At 41.1% G+C, this 25,246-nt stretch overlaps 5 protein-coding genes and 1 long non-coding RNA gene across 6 annotated transcripts; 2 read left to right on the forward strand and 4 right to left on the reverse strand.

Annotated features, from left to right (window-relative positions):
- Positions 1-414: 414 nt before the first annotated feature.
- Positions 415-1,100, reverse strand: LOC145704785 (uncharacterized). The gene is made up of 3 exons (XR_014134498.1): positions 1,015-1,100; positions 706-966; positions 415-655 (listed from the first exon to the last, which is right to left on the reverse strand). It is a non-coding gene; the product is annotated as an uncharacterized LOC145704785 (long non-coding RNA).
- Positions 1,101-1,825: 725 nt separating this feature from the next.
- Positions 1,826-8,007, reverse strand: LOC145703588 (uncharacterized). The gene is made up of 10 exons (XM_081780967.1): positions 7,720-8,007; positions 7,284-7,677; positions 6,008-7,013; positions 4,618-5,921; positions 4,356-4,575; positions 4,224-4,309; positions 3,972-4,186; positions 3,563-3,919; positions 3,283-3,521; positions 1,826-3,238 (listed from the first exon to the last, which is right to left on the reverse strand). The coding sequence occupies exons 1-10, from the start codon at positions 7,996-7,998 to the stop codon at positions 1,843-1,845; spliced, it is 5,496 nt and encodes a 1,831-aa protein (XP_081637093.1). The 5' UTR covers positions 7,999-8,007; the 3' UTR covers positions 1,826-1,842.
- A 2,251-nt stretch (positions 8,008-10,258) lies between these two features.
- On the forward strand, positions 10,259-11,826 carry LOC145702515 (transmembrane protease serine 9-like). The gene is made up of 6 exons (XM_081779748.1): positions 10,259-10,417; positions 10,457-10,765; positions 10,810-11,145; positions 11,191-11,344; positions 11,387-11,625; positions 11,670-11,826. The coding sequence occupies exons 1-6, from the start codon at positions 10,261-10,263 to the stop codon at positions 11,762-11,764; spliced, it is 1,290 nt and encodes a 429-aa protein (XP_081635874.1). The 5' UTR covers positions 10,259-10,260; the 3' UTR covers positions 11,765-11,826.
- Positions 11,827-11,985: 159 nt separating this feature from the next.
- On the forward strand, positions 11,986-13,265 carry LOC145703599 (uncharacterized). The gene is made up of 5 exons (XM_081780981.1): positions 11,986-12,532; positions 12,578-12,647; positions 12,687-12,839; positions 12,885-13,014; positions 13,060-13,265. Exons 1-5 carry the CDS (start codon positions 12,316-12,318, stop codon positions 13,252-13,254), a joined length of 765 nt encoding a protein of 254 aa, XP_081637107.1. The 5' UTR covers positions 11,986-12,315; the 3' UTR covers positions 13,255-13,265.
- Positions 13,188-13,874, reverse strand: LOC145703601 (uncharacterized). Its single transcript, XM_081780982.1, has 2 exons — positions 13,629-13,874; positions 13,188-13,589 (listed from the first exon to the last, which is right to left on the reverse strand). The coding sequence occupies exons 1-2, from the start codon at positions 13,753-13,755 to the stop codon at positions 13,318-13,320; spliced, it is 399 nt and encodes a 132-aa protein (XP_081637108.1). The 5' UTR covers positions 13,756-13,874; the 3' UTR covers positions 13,188-13,317.
- On the reverse strand, positions 13,875-19,426 carry LOC145703598 (uncharacterized). Its single transcript, XM_081780980.1, has 7 exons — positions 19,197-19,426; positions 18,516-18,633; positions 18,125-18,198; positions 16,499-16,677; positions 16,092-16,241; positions 15,956-16,048; positions 13,875-15,640 (listed from the first exon to the last, which is right to left on the reverse strand). Exons 1-7 carry the CDS (start codon positions 19,417-19,419, stop codon positions 14,699-14,701), a joined length of 1,779 nt encoding a protein of 592 aa, XP_081637106.1. The 5' UTR covers positions 19,420-19,426; the 3' UTR covers positions 13,875-14,698.
- Positions 19,427-25,246: the final 5,820 nt, after the last annotated feature.

Here is a 25,246-nt window from a genome sequence, read left to right on the forward strand (position 1 = left end):
CAGGTTTTTCTTCGCCCTAGCAGCTTTCCAAAGCAAGGCTTTTTCATGATCTACTTACATTTCAAATTCAGAATTCAACTTTCAGAATATAGACCACTAATCATCATGTAGCAAAGTCAGCTTTGCCTTTTCTTTGTCATTTTCGCCCTCCATGTGCTTGAATTGGACTCCATTCTCTGCCTTTCCTGCTGCAAATAATCCAAGAAAGAAAATAAGTAAAAGAATCCGCGGCATGATTTCTCAAATCAGCCCACATCTACAGTTCCTAACTGTCTTATATGGCGAATAATGAAGGCATAAGATATTTATCAGGCCATTCGTCAGTCATCGCTGACGCCTCCGACAAAGTGTCACTTATATCGAAGAAGAATATAGCTGTTAAACGAAAGACGCGGAATGAGCTCGGGTCAGGACTATTTAATTCCATTTTAGAATGCTGGGGTCTTTTGAGGATACAGAAATATATTTCTATACATGCTTAAAAATTTTCAAAAACAGTTTCAGTTGGACCGGAGGAAGGAGGAGCGGGAGTAGTAGGATTTATTCGGATTGCGGCGTTGACCTCGACGGAATCCTCGGACGCGTTTTGGGTGGTTCCAGCGGCGTTTTCTTGAGCCACCGTCTCCGGCACCACCTCCGGCGTTGATGCCAGAATCTAAAACGGCTCGTTTAGCGGAGAATCAAGACTCGACGAGAGGAACTTACGGCTACAAAGGATGCTAGTGAAGCTATCCACAGCAACTGTTGGATTTCGAATATTCGCCGGAATCACTGTAATTGTTCTGTCGTCTTTCGTCCATCGGAAATATTTCTGATTAGGATCTTCTTGGAAATACTTTTCTTCGAAACGAGCGTCTGGAATATCGTTGCCATTAATAGAAAACGGCTTCCGAGCGGCAACGATAAAGGTCTTGTCGCAAATGTCTGTAAATGTTCCCTTGCATTCCCCGTCGAAGGCGGCGACAACTAGAATTTGTTGAAGAATAGAGGTCGAATTACTATTTTAAGCCGTACCCTTTTGGATGACTTTTTCTTGGAAAACATCGGTAGTTGGATAAGGGGGTAAATCCGACTTGCCCTCGACTTCCTCGATTGGTTCTTTTTGAAGTGTTTGTTGGGCTGTCTCTTTTCAATATATCGAGTTTAACAAACACTTTCCTAAGAAATCAGGAATCGAGATCGACGATCCGTATTTCAGATTGATATCCTCCTCGAATTCTTCTTTGAATTGCTCGAAAAAGTCGTTGTAAAACTCCGCTTCGTTTCTAGTCACATTTTCGTCGATGATCACTTCGATCAATTGCTGATCAACGTCTGTGCAAGTTTTGCTGTTGAGGTCTTCTACATTTGGCTGACGAGAACGAGTCGAGGCTTTGACAAAGTTTTCGAATTGAGGAGCACTTTGCAGGTATTTAGAGTAGAGAATATTCAATGAGAATTCGTTCATGTCCACGATCTGTAGTTTCTCGGTACTGTAGGGCATTGTTCTATCATCTGTCTTGAGAATATTCTGAATATTGCACTGATTCTCTTCCCCGTCGGAAAGATAAACAATTGCCCTTTCATTAACCCATCTCTCTGCGAAAGACTTTGAGATAGTTCGAGTCATGTAATAAGATGCGTCGATTGCTGCTTTGTTCAGAGTGGCTTTCTCAAGCTTGCCACTTTTGGCAAATGACACGCTTGAGATATGATTTCTCGCAGCGCTTATTATAGATTCAACGCAGCAGCCCTTTTCGCAGCGCTCAAGGGTGCATTTTTCCGGAATTCCAGTGCTTAGTTTGTGACCATCGTAGCTGTAGACTTCTCGGAGGACGATTTCGTTGGGGAATTGAGGGACGCTCAGAAGAGTTTTGAAGAATTGAAGGAGTTTTTTTTTTCGTTGATTGTTGAAAGAGGAGTTTTAAGGACCAAAGTGTAGTCGACCAAATGAAATTTGGAAGAGTCGAAAGACGCGTTGTCAAGCGCCAGATCTGGTCGAGAAGTGCAAGAATCTGGATCTTCCATGCTTTTTTCCGCCCCACGAATGTGATTCAGCGAAGCCCTGTCTTCAGACAACCAGACTTCAAGCTCGAAACCAATTCCACTTTCTTGTGGGTCCGCCGCGTTGTAGCTCCAAATTACTCCAGTTGATGATTGGAAGAGTTCTCCACTGGCGACTTTCTCTTCCCGTGAGTTTTCAAAGCGGAAAGTGAGCTTGATTTTAGGATACAAAAGTGATCGGCGAGATCTAGCATTGATACGTTTTCTGAGACAATCGGCCAAGAAGATGTTCTCCTCGTCGTTGTCAGACTCGCTGCTGAGAGTCACTTTGTTCAATCTAGAAGCATCCCATTCTTCCATCCAGTAAGGACATTCTCGTGCGCCTGATGTACTTGTGGAAGTTGTGCTTGTGGTCGTTGTTGTTGGAGCTGGTGTGGCGGATGGATCCATGCATTTCCAAGAGTCGTCTCTGTTGATGATCTTGACGGGCTCGGAAAGGTCGAACTGTGTTGTTAATTCGCGCCATCGCGAAAGAAGGATCTTGTTTTCTACGCTAGAAGCGATCATATCCAGTCCACCATCAGATCTCGTCGTGACCAAAAAGTAGTCGATGTCACTTGACATTTTGAAGGGGACCGGACTGTTGTAGCTTCGTGGGTGATCAGCGAAAACGATGATAACGGGTTTATTCCTTCTATCGCCGTACATTCGCTCAACAGCGCCCAGTGAGCGCTCAGCATATTCAATCGCGGCATTCATGTTGACAACTCCTGGTTTAACTCGTTTCTTCAGCTCCTTCATGAAATAGTTGTTCTTGCTTATTGGCCAGATCATTCTGTTAAACTCCTCTACTGGGTAGAACTCGCCGGGTTGAGCATCAGGATCAATATCCCTATCACCAGTTTTTGGCGAAGCGAAGATAAGTTTGCTTCGAGAGTAATGTTCCAAGTTATCCATGAATCGCATGTTGATATCAGCGACGCCAAAGTTGAGATAGTTCTTATTGTGATCCCGGCCGAGGTTGGAATCAACAACGATGACCAAGTCAACGCAGTTGGTTCCCTTTGCAATACTCGGAACCTCCGTTGTAGTGGGAGTAGTTGTTCGCTCTGTTGTTGTGGTGGTAGTCGTGGTTGTTGTGGTCGTTGTTGTTGTTGTCGATGTTGTTGTCGTGGTGATTTCGCAGTGTCCTTTGAGTTTGTTCATAACAGGAATCGACTCTAGAATCGCTTGTTCCGTAAGTTCAGGAACAGATCTAAATCATCATCGTTGAAAAAATCATGTGAAACAGATACGTACCGTCTAACAAATCTATATTCAGGGCCAGAGGCAAGTCGCATCAGCTGTTCATGCTCATACGTCGTAAAGACAAATGTCTTTGAATAGAAAATGCTCGAATAGGATGAATAGCTAGTATAGGAATAAGGAGAAGTTGTCGGTCCTTTGATGATCATTTTGACAACTGGTTGGTTCATCAAATGCTGGTTGGAAGACGTAAAGCCTTCTTTTTCTAGGACAGAGTGCGCAAAGTCCAAATCCTGGAAAAAATATTCTTGAAAATGAAAAATGAAAGGGTTACTTTTTGGTAGTCGACTGGTCCACTGACGGTTGGGCGGTAGGAAGTTCTTTTGAAGTGCTGAATAAACTCCTGAATCGGCATCATCTGGATGATTTCCTCTTGGTTCATCACGAGGCTGGCTTTGCAGTTCTTCAAGTTGTGGTACAAGCTTGTGTCCTTCGCAATAAATTCACGGACATCTCGGTCAAGTTCATCGGCAACATAGACCATAGAAGTGCAAAGATCATTGTCAACTTGCGGTTCTTCCTCAACGCACTCTAACAAGTAATTTTCGTACGTGTATGGGTTGCGGAAAGACAAGAAGTTTCCAGAGTCGTCTTTTGGACAGCATTTTTGCTGCTCATCAGCAGGCACATTCTTGAATTTAATTTACATTGTATCAGCTATTTATCGATTGTCTTTCTCTTACCGCATATCCGACAGAGGAAAGTTCCCAACCATATCGATCAAGATTCAGGCTCATCTTAGATCCACTGTAAACCGGACATCCATTATAGTTAAAATTCTTGTACGATAAAATATCATAGGAAGAATCAGACCCAGATCTTCTAACTCGAATAGATGGACAGCAGTTCATTGAAGGAAGATTGTCCGACTCGATGGACGAGGTTTTTTCGAAAAGACCTAAAATGTGAGGAATTCATTTTTATTAGTTTTTTACCTTCCCATCCTCCGAAATTGGCGTAGTGCAGGGCAGATTCTTGGAAGTTTTTGTGATCAAAGATTGAGTCCGACTGGCCGGTGCAGCTTTAATTTGAGAATAAAAATATGAGATAATTTGATGTTTTCTTACCGTTTTTCGTAGTCATTCAGTGAGGCAAATTTCATCTTCTGCCACTGATACTCGGGAGAATCGATGTCTGTTGTTCCAATAATCCAGCGAGATTCGTAGATTTCCCTCAGCTTGACGAACATTTCGCAAGCTTCAGCGGTGGACATTTGGGTCATTGGCTCGATTTGGTGGGTCTGGTCCTGACGAATTGGCCATGGATCATCGTCAAATTTGGACGCATCTAAAATCCTTTAATTGAGAAAAATTTGAAGAAATGATATACCTGTAATGACGAATAGAATGTTTTCTTTCCGGTCGTGTACCCATCCTTGATTGTCAGTTCGCTCAGCAAAGTTGACAAGATCCTTGAGCGTTGTGAAGAAGAACGTCGTTCCTTCAATCGCAGTCCTAGCTTCTCCAAACTCGTGTTCCCAGCTCTGCCAATCCTGCGATAGATCGCTTGCGAGTGCAACTTGATCTCCGTAAGGCGTGGTGATGATATTCAACAAATGCTCCTCAAGTTCAGCTTTTCGAGCATCTTTCGAAGATCGTTTGTACTCGGCTGCAGTTTTCTCATAAATTGGTTGTCGGAGACGAGCTGAGAACTGTGTAACAATCGCTACCGAGTTCTGGTTGGAATTCGACTGGGCCCATTCTTCGACCATATCAGCGACGGAAGAAGAGATCTTCTTTGATACTTCAACGCCGAGAGAAGTGACAGACTCGGAGTTGTCCAGGAAGATTGTGAGATCGCGACCAATGTCACGAGAGCAGGAGCATTGAGGGGAGATTTGAGGTCGATCAGTGGTAGGTCGAGTTGTTCGTGGTGTCGTGGTGATGGTAGTGGTGGAGGTGGTCGTGGTCGTGGTGGTTGTTGTGGTTGTAGTTGAAGTCGTTGTAGTTGGTGCTTCTGTTGTTTTCACCGTGCAATCGTTACAAAACTCTGGTGCAACCCGACGAGCAAATGCTTCCAAGTAGATATCGTACTCATCACCTTCAATAACCTTCATAAGTCGATCAGCAATGTCCGACTCAATATCCTCCAAAATATTGCCGAATGGATCGATAAGATTTCTTCCTTCCAATCCTGGGGGACCTTGCTCTCCTGGCTCTCCAGCGTCACCTTGAGGTCCAGCTGGTCCTCGATCGCCCTCGAAATCGCCTGGGAGACCTGGTAGACCCTTCTCTCCTTTTGGTCCTCTCGGTCCAGGCGGACCGCGTGGCCCTTCTGATCCCATCTTTCCCGGAGCTCCTGGTTCGCCTGGTTTGCCATCGAGTCCTGGTATACCAGGCTTTCCAGGGGAACCTCCTGGTCCGGCACGGCCTCTTGGTCCATCTTCACCTCTTGGTCCGCGATTGCCTCGTCGACCCTTGATTCCATCTGGGCCAGGTAGGCCTGGAGGACCGGTGAATCCACTTGGTCCTGGTGGTCCTTGAGCGCCAGAAGGACCCTGAGGACCCTCTTCTCCCTGCGATTTGATAGACTCCATTCTTGCCGAAATAGTCACGCGCGCGGAACATGCGCATGGAACTTTCTTTTGTTCAATTTCCCAACATTGCGCCGTCTCTTTCACTTCGTCGGATAATCTAAAGAAGAATATTCATTTATTCATCCAACCACCCAACTAATAAGCATTAGATCGATCTTCTAAAGTACCGGAGAAGAATCTTACCTTGATACAATTGTGTTCATATAAGACTGAGTAGCGTCGACTGTCTTGTAAGAAATGAGCGTTTGTTGACTCGTGAAAGTTGGGTCGAGCATTCTGAGGATTTCCGGGAAAGAGCAGTCTTCGGGGTAATCGTATCTATTGCCACTTGGGACGCATGGATCATTCATGGCAAAAGCAGTCACTTTCACCGGTCTATCGAGATCTCCAACGAGTTCTTGGTTGATGATCTGTCTCAAGTCGGCCTTCTCACTTTCAATCCAGAATCCATTTCCACCCGCCCACATGTTTTTCGAGTGCTGGCCATTTGTGAAAATAAGCAGCTCTCGGTGCTTGTAAGATCGGCTGTCAAAGTCAATGGCAATATCATGAATGGCCTTGACAAAGTCGGTCTCGTAGTTTTGTGCTTCGAAATTTTGGTAAAGAAATTGAAGACCAGCTCGAACTCGGTCTCTCGCAAACTGAGCGTTTCTATTTTGAACAAAGGAGAATTCAGAGAGCGAAACTGCACGAATCACTTTCTCGTGAAATCCGATCAGTTCAAGTCGGAAATGATGGTCACGTGAGAAGACGCCCTCGCGAGCGAGTCGTTCGACGATGCCGTTGATGAAGTTTTGCGGAAGTTGCATCGCCAACTCGTCAGAGTTCATGCAAGAAAGGTCGATGGCGATAATCATATCGACGTAGCAGGTCTTCGAAGGGTCGCTGGGGACAATTGGGAAGGCAGGGCCGGAGTAGGAGCTTGGGAAAGAACTGCTGCTTGAGTAGCTTGGATCGTCAGCAATGTAATTGAATGGAACTGGTTGAGTAAACTTGCTGCCGCAAGGCTTTGGAATTTCGCGAATAATCGACGAAGAAATCTGTCGAGAAAGCTTTCTCGCAGCATTTGAAGTTTCCCAGTATCGACCCTCGCGTCCCAAGAACATCGGACAAGATGAGATCTCATCGTAGTTAGATTCTGGTCCGCACGTTTTTGATGAAAAGAGCCGATTAATTGCGCCGGAGGATTCTTAAATAAAATGAAAATGATGAAAATAGACATAATTTTATCAAAGCTACTTTTTCTCAAAATAATTAGACGCCTATATTTACGCAACTTCTATTTTTGAATTTAAATATATTCAAAAACTCAAAATACATACAGCTCATAGAAATTGAAATCATAGAAGAGAATCTCAATTCAAGAGAGCTCTTTTGACCCCCTTTTTCCCGAGCTTCCTTATTCCCGAAATATCAGTTTTCGATTTTCCAAAAAGACAAACAAATATTCGCTACGTACCTGTCAACGCACACTTGAGTCCACTTTCAAGCGCTCCCCTCGCAGCGCGCCCAGGAGCCGCAGTGGGAAAATCGTCGAGCACAATCATCGCCGTGTGCGCAAATGGCTGCTCCTGACAGTAAGCCAACTCGTTTTGAAAGATTTCCAGCTGGCCGCGCTGGACAGTCACTTTCAATTTGCTCGACATGGTGACCAGCAAGGCGAGTGGTTGGCGATTGTTGGCGGATTCGCGCTCCAGGTCAGATCGGACGAAATCGAAGGCGGAGAAGAAGTTGTCGATTCCTTGACGATCGACGGTAGCTTGAATGTTACTGCCAGAGTTGGGCCCGAGAGTGAAGGTCTTCCAGATCTGATACTCGTTTCGTTTCGTATCATCTTTCCGGACGCTTCGAATCTAAAGACCCCTGAATTTAGGCTGAGACTCTTGAGAAACTACCTGAATGTTGTATTCGTTCCCAGTGTTTCCAAGCTCTTGATGGAGGGTCTCAAGAAAGTAGCCATAAAACTCGCCCATTCGATGAGCTTCCTTGTGGTTTCGAAGTCCGAAGTCATCCTCGATCCAGAGTAGGTAAAGAATAATTGGCTGGACGGAGCATTCTTCTGGAGGTGGCGTGATGATGGGTCGGTTTGTCGGAATTGGGGGAGGCTGAGTGACGTTCTGACTTGAATCACAAGTGCAGAAGATTTCAGCGTCGTTCATGCACACTTCGCTCATGTATTCAAGCAAAAATAGGGGTTCAAAATGAGCTCTGTCTATATTTTTCAATTAGGGAGATCTCAGATCTGATGTATTTTTCCACATGAATTCACCAAAAAAATTATGTTCCCGGCGTTTTTTAATCAATAGAAGAATCTAAGGAGGAAATGACGACTTGAATAAGCCTCATAAAACTTTTGTACTTATGATTATTATGTTCATCAAAAAGTCTCAAAAGAATCTTTTCCGAAAAATTTACATAAGAGTTTCAAATTGCTGATTATCTTCACGAAATCTTCACCCAAAAGTTTACATAAAAGCTCGGAAGAATCTACGATTCTGTCAAATTATTTCTTATATAAAAGTTCCTAATTGACTAGAATCATTTGGAACCCTGAACGAAAACTCGCCATAGGCACCAGCCTGGGCCAAAAGGCCGGCCAGGCCCAGAAGTAACGTCTTCATGGGAAAATTCTCTTGTGCGGCGGATTGAGCTAGAAATTCCAAAAAATTGCCAAAAGTACAAATATTGGTATTTACCTCAGTCCTAAGCCAAGCACAACAAAAAAAAGAAGCTGGTCAACAACTCTTTTTTCGGAAATTTATTCCGGCGTTGCAAAATCGCAGTCTAGATTTTCTTGAAGGCAAATATTAACACGTAAAATATTTCATTCACGGTTTCCGATTTATTACAGAGCGCTTTATTTTGTGGTGAAAATCTATTTGCTCACCTGGCGGGCCCATCAGACTCTAGGCGCACCATCTTGTCCAGATCTTTATTTACAGTTACAGGGCTCCGCAACCTGTGTAGAAAAGGTCAACCTGAGTCAGGGTATGAAAAACCATAAAAGATAATTCATACCCTGACTCAGGTTTTCTACACAGGATGAAGAACTAAAAAGGCCACGAATTCTCCCCTAAAAATGGGGGAGAATACCGTCTTTGGGCAGTTGTTTTTATTCATCATTTCTATTATTCATTCTGTATTGACAGAATCATATTGTATGTTTCTATATTGACGTACTATCAGCAGAATTGCGGCAGATAATTGACCAAGAACTGACATTCTTCTTCACGCGGGCTCACGCGCCCTCCACTAGAGGACTCTTTCAGATCCTATAAATACTGGTTCTGAAAATAAAATCTCAAAAATAGAAAATGAGGTTTATTTTCTTCCTTGTTATTTTTCTGCTGAACTTTTCGGAAACTTTTGGTCGATCCTTTGATTTATGCAAACTGCGGCTTTCTGCGAAGAAGTTTCCATATCTTTCAAGCATGTGCAGATATCGAAAACCAACATACAGGAGGTCGAACCAAAAACCTGCTTGCAAAAGGATGATTTACGCTGGAAAGACGAAGCGATACGTTCATGTTTATAATCCTTCCAACTGCTGAGAGAATCTTCTTTTCTGAATCTTCCACTTACTTTATCCAATTAGGAGTGTAGCACTGACGATGACTGTACAGTCGAAAATAATCTGAAATATTGCTGAATTAAATAAAATTTTAATAAAATACGAAAAAAATAAAAATCGGATATGTTGTGATTTGTTCAAGAGCTCTGATTCAATCTATTTATTGTTTTGGAAGTCCCTCTGTTTACGACTCGGCGGTTTTCATAAAGATCCGTAGCACTGGCATCTAAGCTGCTGAATGCAGAAGAGTCTGCAGCGGAGTGCCAAATTTTAGCCGAACATGCGGCTCTTTGGATTTTTACTGGGCTTGGCCCTTGGGAACGGCTTTCAGAGAAAAACATGTTTTCTTTTATCAGAGACCTAAATTGTCAACTAGATTTTCAGTTCAGAGAAAAAGCCAAAAAAGACAGCAATGTGGCATGGGAAAGTATCAAATGACCCCAGGTATCCTCGAAGGAGCAAAAGGAAACTACAAATCAGAATGGGATTCTGCTGAAGACCCATCATTGCCTGCTGTCCCTGATTACGAAGAAATCTTTATCTACGATCAGACTCCAGTTGGTCGATCAGCGGATACAGAGACGAACCCAGTAAATGGAACAGTCGGTGATTTCGAGAACCCAGAGTTTTGGGACATGACAGGAGCTGAAGAAATCGATGGTGGTCGATTAGTTGGGGGTGGTTTGCCCAGTGGACCAAGTGGTATCGGAAAGGTTCAAATAAACTTCTCATTATTTGAAAAAGGGAAAGTTTGAACCAAAAAACAGGCCCAATCGCCAGAATCGTCGGCGGCCAAGTCGCGCGACCATTTTCTCATCCTTGGCAAGTTCGAGTTCGCGCTTGCTCCGGCTTCGCTTGCACTAGAATGTGTGGAGGAACTCTTGTTTCTTCCCAATTCGTTGTTACCGCTGCTCATTGTCTTCCTCCATTTTCTCAGTCTGGAATCATCACTCTCGGTGCTCACGAGTACTTTGGCCCTGGAGCTGTCAATATTTCCATCGCTGAAATCTTCCCTCACCCAGGTACGCTTCTGATGATTTTCTCCCTAGAATAAAATTAAGGATGGGACAAGAAGAAGCGAACAAACGACATCGCCGTCGTCCGACTTGAACGACCAGTTTCCTTCAATCACAAGATCCAACCCGCTTGTCTTCCAAACAAGGACTCTTGCTTCCCCGCCGGCACTGCCTGCGTTGCCTCCGGATGGGGCTACATCGAAGAAGGTGGACCTCGATCAAATCTGCTCAGAGAAGTGGCAGTTCGACTCATGACTACTGATCATTGCAACAAGCCAAATTACTACAATGGAAAGATTCTCGAAGGCATGCTTTGCGCTGGATACAATGAGGGACAGAGAGACGCCTGCACTGGTAAATTCTAGAGCTAGCTTAGCTAGAGACAGATCTTCTTCTAGGTGACTCTGGCGGACCACTTGTGTGCCCACTTCCCAACGGCAAATGGGTGCTCGCTGGTGCTACTTCTTGGGGAGTCGGATGCGCTCGACACCAACGACCAGGAGTCTACACCGATGTTCGTCAATTCTCGGACTGGATCGGATCTATCATTCGAGAATACCCAGACGTTGTCGGAGATTGCCCAACAAAGGGCGTCACTGGTTTCGGAGCCGGACGAGATTGGTCCTTCCTCGGAACAATGCCAAAACGACCTCCAGCACAGATGCTTTTTGATACTTCTGATGGACGAGGATTGCCAAACAAGCCACCAAGTGCACCTTCCAGCGATACCCACGGTAAAGTCACCATAATAGCCTAAAGCCTTCTCTTAACATCTTTAGATTTGATGGACATGTTTGGTCAACCAGTCAAGAAAACAACCACAACTCGAGCTCCTACAACAACCAGACGAACGACAACAACAAGGCGCACAACAACAACGACGAGAAGAACGACCACAAAGGCAGCCGTTGTTGATGACTACAACATCCTCAGGTAAAATTAATTTTTAACTAGCTAGATTTTCATTTATTTCAGCGACTTCGATGAGCGATTGAAAGCTTGTGACGGATTGAAAAAGAAAGCCAAGAAGAAGTGCATCAAAAAACTCGCCAAGAAAATGAAGGAATCCAAAAAGAACAAGAAAAAGAGCAAGAAGAAGAAGAAATCTCAATCGAGAGGAGAATTCGAGACGATGGAATTCGGCTCTCGAAAGGAAAAGAGACAATATCGACGAGAAATGAGACAGGCCTGGAGAAACTGGGGCAATGTTCAAGGTAAGAGACAAAGAAGAATCAATGATCGCGATTGAAATTTTTAGAAGAGGAACAAGTCCGTGACTCTGGATTTGAAGTCGATCAAGCTTCCGCTGGAGACGATGATAATGCTCTTTTCGCTGGATGGGATTTTAACTAACTTTTGTACTGTCACCAAAACATGCCATAAAAGAAATTTTTCGCGATGTTTCTTTTCTGTATGACTTTTTCCTAGCATTTATCATGCATGAGTAGTGGGCACACATCTAAATCAATTAAAATTAACGATTGCAAAGTGGAAAATCAAATAATCTTTGACTTTGTGAGCAGAATTCGTGAAATTTTAAGAATTATTAATAATGCAGATAGAAGAGAATAATATCAAAGAGAGCGGATGCTCAAAATTATCAAAACAGCCTACTTTTATGCTAGTTGCGATGGCAATTATGTCTGTTTACTGTATTTCGTGTATTCTCATGGTCATTATCTTGCCGACGGTTCTTTTAATGAAACCAATTGAAAATGACTCATCCCCGACAATTTCGACTACAACAACGACTTCACTTAGTACAAATCTACAAAAATTCAAAATTTTTTCCTTCGGCTCCGGATGGGATGATTCTCTTCTCCCACCTGTTAGAAATGGTTTCATGCAAAAATATGTTTACGCTCGTTATGATTTATGAAATCACGTGAAACTATACTTTCGAAATGCCAAGCGCGGAGATTCAAGAGTTATCAGTCCCCGACCTCCGTTTGGCTGATGTTGGTTATGCATTTTTAAAAGGAAAGTTCTTTCTGCTTGGCGGTCACAAAAGAGGGCGTTCGATTGCGACAGTTGAAAATTGTGAATACAAACTACTCACAGAAACACTTCCTTTGAGATTTGACCATTATGCCGGAGCAATGGCTGTAATGAATGACAAAGGTGATAAAGAAGCATTATTTCTTCGATTTTCATTTGAAATTGAAGCTTATATGTGTTGGGATTATTATGGTGATCATATGGATGCGTGTATGACATTTGACGGTCACGTAGCAAGGTATTTTTTAATGATATTAGATTAAAAAAATCATTTAAGTATTCTTGATGCAAAATCAAGATTTGTTCACGATTGTGGAGTTATGTGTGCGAAAGATAATTCAATTTATGGAGGCGGAGGAAGATTAAATACGAGAGAATTTGAACAATTTATCGACAATGAATGGCATTGGACAGTAGAACTCAATCATCCGTATGAAAACCTACCTAGTAGTTGCCTTATGCTAAAATTTCTTAGTAACGAAAATGGTCTAAGGGATGCTTCTTGCATCACAGTTGATGAAGGTGTTTTGTTTCTATCATCGCGGAGTATCGGAACATACTTATTTAATACCGAGAAAAGATCATGGAGTTACGTCGGCAACCCGGTCAGTAACTCACAATTGAAAGCATATTTATTCATAGAAAATCAGAACACCTACAATCCGACAATTCGATACATTCATGGCAATATTTGGGCATTTCAAGGACATCATAACGACTATAATGTTCATCTTATATGGGATGGAAATTCAATTCAAGAAGGAGAAAGAGTTTATCTTCCGGAAAAATATAAAATCATGTTTCCAATAGTCATTGATGAAGATGAATACAGTCATATTTGTTGATCAAAAATATATTAAATAAATCATCAAAAAGAATAGTTTAATCAGAACTCGAATAAAAGAAATTTATTCGAGTTCTTTAGAAACATTCTCAAGTAGCTTTGGATTGACGCAGTGATTGTTTGCATCGCATTTGAGCATCGCTTCTTTTTCCTTCTTCGTCGGTTTGAAGTCGTTTAGTTTGTTTTGCTTGATGAAGTCGACCTTTTCAGTGTAGCTTTCCATCGCCTGCTTGGTAGTATAGTCCTTGACCTTTTTCCACGACTTGTACTTTGCTTTTTCATGCCAATCAAGCATGCTTGGTTTCTTTTCTTGCTCGAATTTTCCATTTTCCGTCGCTAGAAAGTATCGATCTCAGCGTCATACAAAAGTCTGACCTTGTTTGTAAAGCCCGTAAAATTCCTCGAGATCCTTTGGCCGGAGATTTGGAATATTCTCTTCAACCCATTTCGAATCCTCATGGAATTGAATTCGTAGAGCGTTTATTTCATTTATTGTGCCCATTTTTTAGCTCTTGGTTTATGAATTATGTGGGTTTTGGAGACAGGAAATGATTTTTGAATCAAAACCTTTTTTCTTCCTTGATTTCAATTTCATTTTTAAAAGAGAGACAATTATTTGTTTTAAATTTTATTTAACAAAGCAAAAATAGGTCGATACTGAATATGTAACGAATGTAACGAATGTAACGAATGTAACGAGTTTGCTGACAATGTAACGAAAACGGAGACATGTTGTTTTTTTGTTAGCTGATTCTAGAAACTTTTTCTAAAGAGCGATCTTGGGGAGTTTTACTTTATTCAACAATTGAACATATCGAAAAGAGCAAAAAAAGACAAAAAGAATGCAGAATAGCATAAATATGGTAGATTCGTTTTCCAAACCTGCTCTGAATGATTAAAAACGCCCGCTCCGCGGGTAAATTTGTAGGAAACTCAAGGTGATGAAATAAGATAAACAAAAAATCTCTAGAATTTTACTGACAATGTAACGAGAAAAAGACATGTTTTTGAGTTTTCGTTACATTCGTTACATTCGTTACATATTCAGTACCGTCGCAAAAATATACAGTGTATTTTCATACAGACAGCATTATTGGAAACTAGTTATTGAAATTAAAACTGCAGAAATTTTAGTTGGGAACTGTAACAGTTTTATCTTTTTTAGTTTTTCGAATATTAGGTCATCACTTTTCGCAAAGTGTAGTTTCTCAACTCTTTACAAATGAATCATATTCGACGGGTTTTAGCAATTGTTTGAAGAAAGCTCAGGGAAGTTTTTTTTCGTTGACATTGTCGACATCATTGACATCGTTGACCATTGTGTTTCTTTTTTGCTTCGGCTGGAGGAATTATTCTTTTTCGTCAAATTTTCTTGCAGCTGAAGTTGATTCAATCGGCCAGTCGGTTTTTTAGTAGAAAGGGTTAGTTAGGAAGGGGTCGAGACTTTAGCCCCACGTTCGCGGGTTCCAGGGGTTGAGCTGCGGCTGCGGCTGGGGGATGTAATTGGGCTGGTATCCCCAGTTTTGCTGATGGCCCCAGTTTTGCTGCTGTTGGATGGGCGGCGCTCCAGAACAGGTGCACGGCACGGAGGTTATAAGCGGGCAACTTCCATCGCACGTAAGCTTGTGATTAAGAAGACATTTGTGCACACTTCCAGCGGGGAAGAGACGCCCATCTGATTCTCCCGGCGCACGTGCCCAGAAATAAGCGTCGTGGTAGTTCATTTTCGACGATTTTGACTTGCAACGCATTCGGTTGTTTTTCATGCTGATCGATTTCATGATTCCTTCAGCTGTTTCTCGATCGAGTAAGCCATTCCCGGACTTGCCACTTCCTTTTGGAGCCTTGGGGCCTGGACCAGCAAGACCTGGGTTGCCACGAGGAGCTTTGTGAATCGCCCTGATTTTCCCAGAAGAGGTTCGCGAAGGAAGCCCAGCATTTCCACCAGCGCCGAATCCGTTCGCCATTTTGAGCTGTGGCATTCCGTCCATCGGGGCATTAGCAAGGGTATTCCTTACATTTGCGTTGAGGAAAGGGCCTTGGCTTGACCAGCCGCGGCTCACCTGCTGCTGAACCCCGAAATCAGTCGAGTACAGACCGCGGCGGCCACGTGACATGGCACTTCTGCGACGTCTTCTGCCACGAGCGTCCACGGGTTTCTTCGAAGCAAAGCCCCATCCAGGATTGTTGGATTTCTTAATATTCGGAGGGTCGAATCGGCACTCAGCGGCTTCTTCGAGCGTGCTCTTCTGCGAAAACGCGCCGCCATTTCTCCCCGTATCCATGATGTAGTGAAGATTCGTCGCGCAGGAGAGCTGGCGGGCGAAGAGCTCGACCGTAGTTGAATTTGAGTAGAAGGCGGTGTTGATGGCGAAACCGCGAAGACCCTGAAAATTGGCTTTGTTAGAGCAGGCGTGTTTGGAAAGAAACAAGTTGTAAAAAGGTCGCGAGTCGGTTTTAGAAACTCTTTTCTTCAAATAGAAAAACAAATATGAACCAACTACTCTTTTTTCACGCTGCCTAATGCAAAATGATGCTAACTCGAGACTAAGCACTACATGCCTATCTGGTTAAACACGTGATTGGCCCGCCTTTGAACTTGTTTAGAAAGTTTTTTTTTCGTGCGGGCAGATGAGCCTCGCTCAGATCTTTCGGCAGCCGAATTTATCTGTCTCTTTTTCGCGGTTGAAAGTTCACTTTACCTGGAGTCGGACTAACGTCATCGAAGCAAATTCAAGGTGAGCATCGACCGAGAGCCAGACTGGATCGCCAGCGTCGAGGTACACCCACGATTTCTAGGGAAAAGGGATAAGTTTGAAAGGGAATGGAGGGAGGTACCTTGAGAGCGTTTGTCATCATTTGAGCTCGGCGGAGAAACTCGTCGAGATAGATTCCGTTCTCGTAGTTGTATTGTTGGTTGATTTCGTCGAAGGTAAGTTGGAGCAGTTTTGGCTCGAGAATGACCAGAGATGGAATGTCCAAAAGTTGCTGAAAAAAATGAGATACAAAAACCAGAACTCATTAATTTTTATTGTAGCTAAAGAGTTTTTGTTACTAGAAAATTCGAATATCTCAACATAGGATGATTTTGCCTGAAATGGTCGTCGATTGACTGAATCTTAGATTTTGCTATAAACTACGAGAGGAGATGAGCTATCAAAGGACTTCCGCCGTCAAGCGGATTCAGAACTAGTCATGCTCACATTTGATTGATTAGTGTCTAATCATAAGACGTTTCAATTTACCTTTTTGTACACGTTGAGTCTCTCGTCGTAGCTCTCCCAGTCCTCGTGAATCGGCTCCCCATCATAAAAGTTCAGGTCATCTTGATTCAAAATGAGCTTGTACCCAGCTGGCCGCATGGAAATAATAACCGTCGGAATCTGCCCACGACACGCCATTACTTTGATGTCCTTGAAGGTAGCCTGTTCTAGCGTTCACAATTTGCGAGAATTCAAAGTTCAAAACGACCTTTTGTTTAATCAAAAAAGATTGCTCCGGGGACAGTTTTCAATCAAACAAAAATTCTAAAATTCAAGGTTCAAAAATTCAAATTCCAGAGGCATTTTTTTATGTAACAAAAATTTTGAAAATCAGGTTTTTTTTCATGAAAACTCATTTTTTTCCTCAAAAAAAAAATTATAAAAAACTGTACATTTGAAGTACTGTAATTGAAAAACTGAAGGAATTGGCACGGAATTGGACACATTTCCGCGACGGGTTAAAAATTATTTTCTTCAAAGAAAAGCATTTTCTGAACTAAAAATTGGTCTTGAGAGAACGCTAAACCCAGGGTTCGGTAATTTGAGCTCACGCTAAAACTCAAGGAAACAAAGCTTGAGACTCACGTTTTTAATTTGAGTTTTGAGAACTCAGAGATGAGAAATCAATTCTGGCGATCCATGAGCCAATCAAGGAAGCGCTCGCTTAATTTGAGTTTTGAAAACTCAAAACTCTCAAATCTCCCAAAAACTCAAAACTCTCAAAATCTCAAATCTTCTCAAAATGATTTCTCAAGTCACTTTGAGTTCTCAATTTGAGGAAATTTGAGCGTCTAGCCAAAATGAGTTTTAGCTTGAGCTCGAATTACCGAACCCTGGCTAAACCAAAAATTAACATTCTCAAGAAAAAGAAGTGCTCTCATCAGAAAAATTTCTAGCTTTCTATTTCGACAGTAGGGTGTGGTCGTAGCTGGCTCACCTGCGAAACACTCCCGTCGCGGTTATGGAAAAGACGAAAAAGGTGTGCTGGGAAAGCTGAGTTAATTGCGCGCGAGCGGGTTAAAAAATTTCAAGTGCTTCCGCGCTTTTGAAAAAATACGAGGGCACTTGGCGAGAGTGAAAATTTTACGCGGTTTTGGAACGAGCACAGCGCATCATTTTACGAAAATTACTGGTTCTTGCCTGGTTTTACGGTTTTTTTGGGCCGAAAAAGAAACTTGCTTTTTGAAGAAATATTAGTTTTAAAAATAGCTCTTTCACCTGAGCATACTTGTTCCTTGAAACAAGAACTTTTCAGTTTTCTCAAAAAATATATTTCTAGTGTCCTTTTGAAAAAGAGTAGTCTTAAAATAAAATCTCTTAAAAAAAGGATCGTTACCCAAGAACGAAAACGATAGGGTTATCAGTTGTTATGTTGGAATGCGTCTGTTCGCTCGGCAGGTGATCAGATAACGCCATGTCTTATCAGCCAAGTGTCAGGGGCCATAAAATTCCAAAAGCTTTTTGAAGCTTCCCTTGTTTTAAGAAAAAATGAGCGCACTTAGAAAACCTGACTAATCTACGCAGCCAAGCGTCATTAAGAAAACCTAGCGGGCTCTTATCACTTCCGAAAGTCTGAACCGGGTTCAGCCAAAAAATAAAAAACGCTTTCCTGATCTTGGACGGGATCGCCGCGCAGCCAGAAGGCACCTTTTTTAAGCTCCTTGCCAGAATCATCGTTGACGCTAAATATGTTTTTAATCGTAAGCTGCGCACGCGATGATAAGAGGAAATTATTTTGAAACTATTTTTAGAATGGCTAAATTGCAGCGAAAAATTCCGTAAAGCAATTATTGGTTTTCGAGTTATTTTGAAGGGGTTAAAGAAATTTAACCCATTCAAGCTGATGAACCATAAAATTGGCAAACCGAATTTTTGGGTTGCACCCGAAATTAAACCGAAAATATGGTTTACCAATTTTTTGGTTCATCAGCTAGAATGGGTTAAGTTTTTTTAACCCCTTGAGAATAAGTATTCCACTTTTTAGTCGTCTAAATCTTACCCAGTTTTGATGAGTCCAATCGAGTCTTTGCCCAATTTCGCCGTGTATTTCTTCTGGCACCTCTTGAGCACCTCGTCATCATCTTTCAGTTTTGAGATGGCGATGGTAGTAGGAGCGACTGAAGGAGTGTGTAATTTAGATGCATTAGAAGCTGGTATTAGCCCTCATCCTCTTACAAGAGATTTTCTAATCCAGCTTTGCGCGATTAGCCATTAGCCCCTTTTTCTAAGTCCCTGTCCAAACACGCGCTTCTGCTGGATTTAAGGTACTACCCCACGAGTTCAGAAGCGTGCATGCTACATCCAACATGCTAAGCGCTGATTGGATATCGTAATTCTAGTTTCCAATCATCACTTTTTCATGATGAAAAGCTTGTTGTCAAAATATCTTTTCCTCGGTTGAATAATTTTTAATTATTCAATTCACTTTTTCTGTTTTCACCAAAACAGAAATAGATTTTGTTATAAATTATAAGATAGAAGTAATAGTCGAAATACTGTAATTCTCATTTTTAACTAATTTCGGCTAAAATTCCAATTTTTCTTGCAAAAAATCGAGAAGCTTCTTGCGGCTTCGAGCAAAAAGAAAAAGAAAAGCCGCGCTTCGCGCGGCTCAATTTGTCTTTTTTTTGCTCGAAGCCGCAAGCGGCTTCTCGACTGTTAGTGTAAATCATGATTTTACCTGTTGTAGAAGTTGCTAACGCAAGTTCTTTCTCCATCTTTTCCCTTTTCAAAATCGTCAGAATTCCGACAACTCCACCAACAAGAACAAGAAAAACAATCATGCAAAAGCATTTTTTGGAAACTGCGGGTTTGGGCTCGTCCTCTACGATAACGCTGTCGGGTGGCGAGACTGGCGGTGATATTCCAGCTTCTTGCGCTTTGGCCGCATGTTTTGCGTCCATCAGACTGTCTTTTCAAGTGGCTAACAAAGCTGCACCAGGTTCTACGAGTAGTGTTTCAAGTATTTTGGAAAAAACGTTTTCTTCTATCTTTCTAAATTTGACAAAAAAAATAAAAAAAAAAGATAGTCGTCAAATTTTCGGATGTTCTTATTTATAAGCCCTCTCTGTGCCCGGTAGTTGTTAAGAGATTATCTCAAAAAGATTATCTGCTAGCTTGCAATTTTTTTTCTTGAGAGAGAAGTTATTTTGCTTTCTTGGCTCGGTCAAGCTGCCATCAAAGGATTACGCCGCTCCCGCTACTAGAAACGCGCTCGAATCAGAGACCTAAGCCATTTTATGATTTGAACGTAAACGCGGCCGAAAAATTTGTCAGCAGCCGAGAAATTTATTATATCTCATTTTAATCTCGTGTTAAATAAATTAAAATTTTATGCTTAAACCACGTGGCTTGCTGCTTTTGATTCGATTGCTACTGAAATAACGCATAATAAAATCGAGCTGTTCTCAGTTCAGAAACCTGTGTAAAAGCCCGAGTCAGAATTTCTGAAAGTCCTTTTTTGGAAAAAGCACAAATATTTTTTTAATTCTGCGGCTATTTTTGGGACCCTTTGTTTCAGCGGGTTAAATTGGCTATTTCGAGTTATGGCCGTGGTGGATTTCAATGAACTTGAATTTATAATAAGAAATTTCAAATTTTCAAATAATGAATTTGGCATGTGGAGCTGACAGAGTGGCGGTTTGAACGTGCGCTCTTGTCTTCAATTGAATTAGCTGATATGCTAAGTCATACAAGAAAAGACTCAAAATTTAAGATTTTGAAAAGCGACCGAAAATGTGCCCGCAATAGGGACGTGTACGCGGTTCCATTTCTGAATTTAAGAATTACCGCTTTTCTGAACCGGTTCAAAAATGAAGGAAATAAATTGGCCGCGGTTTTAGGGAGAAACATTTATGTTAGAGGTTCTTTAGAGAGCCGAGCGTGTTTATTTTAAGAAGAGCAGTCAGCATCATGCGTCGGCGCATCAATTTTGATGATGCAAGTCGCAGAAGAGGGTGTTGATAAATTTTACCAGAAAAAGCATATACAGCAGATTCGCCTTTCAAAGTTCCGAATTCCGCGCTCCCGGATTTTCAAAAAAAATATCTTCTTTTAGAAAAATTTCGAAAATCTAAGAATAAAAATCACCACTGATGATCTAAAATCTGGCCCCGGAAATCTGTGTAGAAATCCTGAGTCAGGGCCCTGGCTCAGGATAATCATCTCTACACAGGTTGCAGAGGCCAAATCTGATTTGTATTGGAAGATAAAGGTAGATTTAGTAGAGAGAAAAGCATATTTATGTTAGCAGGAAAAGTGAGTGATAGGATATAAAAGGATAAGCGCTTTATCTACCCGTGTATATCTTGTATCCATGCATACTCTTGGTGTTTCAATACACGATTAGCTTTACGCTAAATTCGTCGTCTAGGAAGTGCGAATCGCGATAAGAAAGTACAGTAAGGGGCGAAATCCACGTATGCAAAGTCTTCAAGGAAGTTTCGGAAGCCCGCAAAAAGGTGACGGGTCACGTGCCATTCGCTTAATTTAAGGAAAACGCATCCTGGTAAATGCGGTAAGAAATCGGAAGAATCGCATTCCTGGAGAAATTCATTTCAGAAAAATGTCAGCAAAAACACGAGAAGGTGAACTGCAGTTTTTCTAAAGTGAGTCTGACTCGCGAGCCACGTTGAATATTGAATCAAATTTTCAAATCTGGCCACCCAAAGAAAGGGAAAATTGACAGGTCTCATCAACTTAGTTTTCTATAATTTTGGCCTGATTTAAGGGTGGAGACATCGATATTTCACATTTTTTATAAAAAAATTAGGGTCTCCAAAAATCAATTTTCGAGAAAAGCGCATCTGAAAGTCCATTTTTATCGATAGCTGTCCCCTTAATTTAATTTGATCAGATTTAAAAGAGTGGACATCGATATTCAAAATTTTTTTCGAAAAAATAAGGGTGTCTAAAAGTTAATTTTAGAAGAAAAATTGCATTTCGAAAAGTCCATTTTTCATCAATAGCAACCCCCTTAAGGGGGAGGTGGTCGAAAAATTTTTTTTTCGATTTTCAAAATTTTGATTATTTTTTGAATTTTCCATAAAAAAAGGAGCATTCAAGGTCTCAGGCTATGCAGTGCATAGTATGCACTCTTGGTCCCCGGCTAAATTCGTGGCTTTCTTGTTAGAAATTGTTTGGTAGTCAACGTAATACTCTGTTGCCGCCCAAAACACGCGACTATCGCTTGTCCATTCTCAACCCCGCGTGGCCGGCGCGTGCTAGAAAATGCATATCGCCAGTGCTGGGGAATGCTCAAGCACTTGTTTTGCATTGTGGTCTTGTGAAATTCGCGCGAACACGACTTTCGTAATCATAATTTTTTTTCGCGACCGACCAAATGACAGGAAATTACTTGACGAATCTTCAAGATAAAATTTACAAAACAAGATTAATTTTCCTCAATTGCTTATTTAGAAATTGAACTTGGTAACCTGTGTAGAAAACCTGAGTCGGAGTCTGAATGATCTCTAATGAAAAGCCGCGTAGCGGCTTTTTTAAAAACAAAGCCGCGAAGCGGCTTCGCCAAAATTTAGAGGGTTAATTTGCGAAGCCGCTTTGCGGCTTCGTTTAAGAAAAGCCGCGAGGCGGCTTTTTAATGAAGATTTTTCGGATCCTGACTCAGGTTTTCTACACAAGTTGCCGAGCTCAGAAACAAAAATTTAAAAGATAGAGAAGTTTTTGTTGACAAAATAGGAGCTGAATTGCATTACTGAAAGGCCCTTTTCAAAAGTTTACTGACCTACTTTCAGTTTCTATTTTCATCTATTTTACGAAATTAGAAATTGAATTCAGGTCATCCTTTTAAAAAGCGGGATTTTTAGCTAAACACAACGCAACGCATAAATTAACGGTTTAGGAAACAAAAAGCTGGTTTCAATTCCTCGAAATTCAAAATCGAAGAAATTCTAGTGGCGAAAAAAATACGTCGGAAAACGAAGGGTGTTGCTGGCGCATATGCTCTGGTTTGAATTCAACGTGCGGAAAGTAGAAAAGCCCCGTGAAAAATCCATTCGGAGGAGGACGTTGTTTTTGAAATAAAATTGAAAAGTAGGCAGAAAATATGATGAAAATTATGTTAGAAAGATGCGACAAATATTTCAGATATTTCCGAAGCAGTAACGAAGATTCCACTGACGATCGAAATTGCAGATTGAAATTTTGATTTGAAAAATAAATAAATGTAATATTTCTTTATAAAAACAATTTTTTCCAGTAAAATATCACAAAATTGCAGCGATTCTTCTTAAGGGGACCCCGAACGATATTCCGATTATATGAAAAATCCCTTAATTTCAATAGTATATGAATATATGGGATTAAAAGTGATATTTTGATTAACAGAAAATATCATCCTGGGTCCCCTTAATTTTAATTGGAAATAAGCATTAGAAGCCCTTAAAAATAAGCTTCCATTTTCAATAAAATTTGTTAGCCATTCCTGTTTGATGATAAAAAAAGTCTTCTTTTTCTTCAAATACAAATCTCTAGTCGATCGACTTTTCTAGTGACGATCAATTTTTTATCTTTAAAAAAAGGTATTTTTTACAATTAATTTCTGATGTTTCTTCGTGTTCCAGCAAAAGGTCACGAAGAATTTTCTTCTTTTTTTCTCTCTTTTTGGTATTTTTAAAATGGTCAATGTCAAACTCCGGGATGAATTTTCAACGGAGGAGGAGAGAAAGAGCACGCGAGCGCGAGAATTTTCCTCCACCAGAGGGAGAGCGCCATCTGCACCGCCGCGGAACTTGGTGCAACTTGCACCATTTTTTCCCTTAGAAGCGAAGCCGATTGGACAGAGTGGAGGGTGGAGGAGGTGGACTTGACTTTCTTTCTAGCGCGCTGTCAACTTTTGAGATTGAACATGAAGTTAGACCATCACCGCGACTTTCCGGTCTAGTCAGCTCGATGATCTAGCTTCAATTATGAAGTTATTAAATGATTGGCAAGGCAATTATGAAAAAAGAGAAGGGGGTAATTATTGGAGATTTAGACGTTTTGCTATCAATTATTATCAAGAAAGTCTGAAAATAAAGATTATTAAAGTCAGATGATAATATATAATATAATATAAAATTATAGTCAATGGCTTTATTTCTATGTTGTTGTTCATGGTGTTTTTTTAAAGTCAACCCTTTCTTCCTGCAAAAATACATATTACCTCGTCAAAATTTGTTCTTTATGGTTTTTGAAAATTGATTGGAAGAAGGAAAAATTATATAACTAGAATTTCTCCTGCTAGAAATTATCATCGACAAGCAGTATTCTGATGCTCTTGTTATTCCAAGAAATACCGGGAGTAACCTTCAGAGAAGAAGTGTTCCACAAGAAGTCGCTAAAAGCGATGACCCCTGCTCATTTCTTAGATAAGAGAGTAAATTCTGCGGTTTCTGGCTCATTTCTTTTTATCGCTCGTTCAAGTACTTCTTTCCTGACTTCCGGCGCTTTAGTTTTACTAAGTCCTTTTTCCAAAGAATTAAAAATGTTGTTAATTAGATCAGCTTCTAGATAGTTAAGAAACAAGTGATTTAATGATTTCATTTAATTTATAAGCCCCTATTTCATTATTTTGTAAGTCCGAAACTAGCTTTTTCCTGATTTCACAACAAACCCCGTACGTTGCATATTTCTTTCCCCAATATTTAGGTTTACAATAAGGAAGGTCGGTTTCAATAAAAAAAATTAGTCTTTTTCGAAAATTGGATCAGAAATTAAATTTGGTTTTTGTTCGAAAGTTCACCAACTCGCAACTGTTCCACATAATGCATTAACGTAGAATTAACCGTGAAAATATTGAGTTGCAAGAAAAATGATTCGTAAAGGATTTTACGATTCGGGAAGGATCAAAGAGGGATTAACGATAACAAAAGCAGAACTCTCAATTTATTGAAAGAGCTGCAAAAATCGAGAAGCCGCTTGCGGCTTCGAGTCAGCGAAAACATAAGCGGTTTTTTTTAGTTTCTTTAACTCGTAGCCGCAAGCGCCTTCTCGATTTTTACTGTACGTAGTACTGTTTTCAAAAAGTAAGCTCTGAATTATTTGAGCAGTTCAAGTTTTGATAATAACCTAGGGTAGAACCCTAATTTGCTTATTGTTAATTAGCCCCTTGAATATTTTATGAACAGAACTCAAAAGGCCTAAACGTGGTTCGAATAAGCTGTTGACGGTCATTACAGAAATGTCTGTTGCAAGCCTGGTTTTACATCTGTAACGGAAATGTTTCCTTGCAAGACTTATCACTAAATTTAGACATAAACACGCTTCGCATTCTATAATTTAGAGCCCAATTTTAAGCAAGAGTCAGGCTTTCTTCATCGGTGGTCGAAGCAAGAAAAGAGGCTTTGAGCCATTCTCAGCCGCAAATCCGATCAGATCTTGAAGCCCAAGTTCAAAATTCTCTGGACAAGCACTTGAGAAAAGCTTAACGAAAATTCCTTTTAGAAAAAAAAAAGTCTGATCGTCCACTTTTTTCAGTCCGCAAAAGAGGCGGTCAGACATACGATTTTAGACGAGACGGAGGAAACGCGCTAAATGGGCTTATCGGAACATAATAATGACAGTGTCACGTAAATGTTACTGTAATTTAATGTGTCGCTTACGTATGTGGATTTTGAGTGGAAATAAACGCTCTAGTCGCAATTTCGGTTTATTAGCGCGGCGAAAATTTCGCAAAATGTCACAAGGGTTTCGAATTTGCCAGCGCCGCAGTTCTAAAACTAACACTTTTGC

Source organism: Oikopleura dioica, chromosome PAR, assembly GCF_907165135.1.
Source record: "Oikopleura dioica chromosome PAR, OKI2018_I68_1.0, whole genome shotgun sequence".
Classification (NCBI taxonomy): domain Eukaryota; kingdom Metazoa; phylum Chordata; class Appendicularia; order Copelata; family Oikopleuridae; genus Oikopleura; species Oikopleura dioica.

What these genes read in the sequence shown, in the direction of transcription:
- LOC145703601 (XM_081780982.1), bottom strand. Translation starts at nt 13,755, where the DNA reads ATGGGCACAATAAATGAAATAAACGCTCTACGAATTCAATTCCATGAG. An exon ending in TTACGGGCTTTACAAACAAG is followed by an intron (nt 13,590 to 13,628) that starts GTCAGACTTTTG and finishes GATACTTTCTAG; the next exon opens with CGACGGAAAATGGAAAATTC.
- LOC145703599 (XM_081780981.1), top strand. Translation starts at nt 12,316, where the DNA reads ATGCCAAGCGCGGAGATTCAAGAGTTATCAGTCCCCGACCTCCGTTTG. An exon ending in ACAGTAGAACTCAATCATCC is followed by an intron (nt 12,840 to 12,884) that starts GTATGAAAACCT and finishes AAAATTTCTTAG; the next exon opens with TAACGAAAATGGTCTAAGGG. An exon ending in GGAGTTACGTCGGCAACCCG is followed by an intron (nt 13,015 to 13,059) that starts GTCAGTAACTCA and finishes ATAGAAAATCAG; the next exon opens with AACACCTACAATCCGACAAT.
- LOC145703588 (XM_081780967.1), bottom strand. Translation starts at nt 7,998, where the DNA reads ATGAGCGAAGTGTGCATGAACGACGCTGAAATCTTCTGCACTTGTGAT. An exon ending in TTTCCTCTGTCGGATATGCG is followed by an intron (nt 3,920 to 3,971) that starts GTAAGAGAAAGA and finishes ATTAAATTCAAG; the next exon opens with AATGTGCCTGCTGATGAGCA. An exon ending in GAATATAGATTTGTTAGACG is followed by an intron (nt 3,239 to 3,282) that starts GTACGTATCTGT and finishes ATGATGATTTAG; the next exon opens with ATCTGTTCCTGAACTTACGG.
- LOC145703598 (XM_081780980.1), bottom strand. Translation starts at nt 19,419, where the DNA reads ATGGACGCAAAACATGCGGCCAAAGCGCAAGAAGCTGGAATATCACCG. An exon ending in TGATGACAAACGCTCTCAAG is followed by an intron (nt 16,049 to 16,091) that starts GTACCTCCCTCC and finishes CCTTTTCCCTAG; the next exon opens with AAATCGTGGGTGTACCTCGA. An exon ending in TGACGTTAGTCCGACTCCAG is followed by an intron (nt 15,641 to 15,955) that starts GTAAAGTGAACT and finishes GCCAATTTTCAG; the next exon opens with GGTCTTCGCGGTTTCGCCAT.
- LOC145702515 (XM_081779748.1), top strand. Translation starts at nt 10,261, where the DNA reads ATGTGTGGAGGAACTCTTGTTTCTTCCCAATTCGTTGTTACCGCTGCT. An exon ending in TGAAATCTTCCCTCACCCAG is followed by an intron (nt 10,418 to 10,456) that starts GTACGCTTCTGA and finishes AATAAAATTAAG; the next exon opens with GATGGGACAAGAAGAAGCGA. An exon ending in GATGACTACAACATCCTCAG is followed by an intron (nt 11,345 to 11,386) that starts GTAAAATTAATT and finishes CATTTATTTCAG; the next exon opens with CGACTTCGATGAGCGATTGA.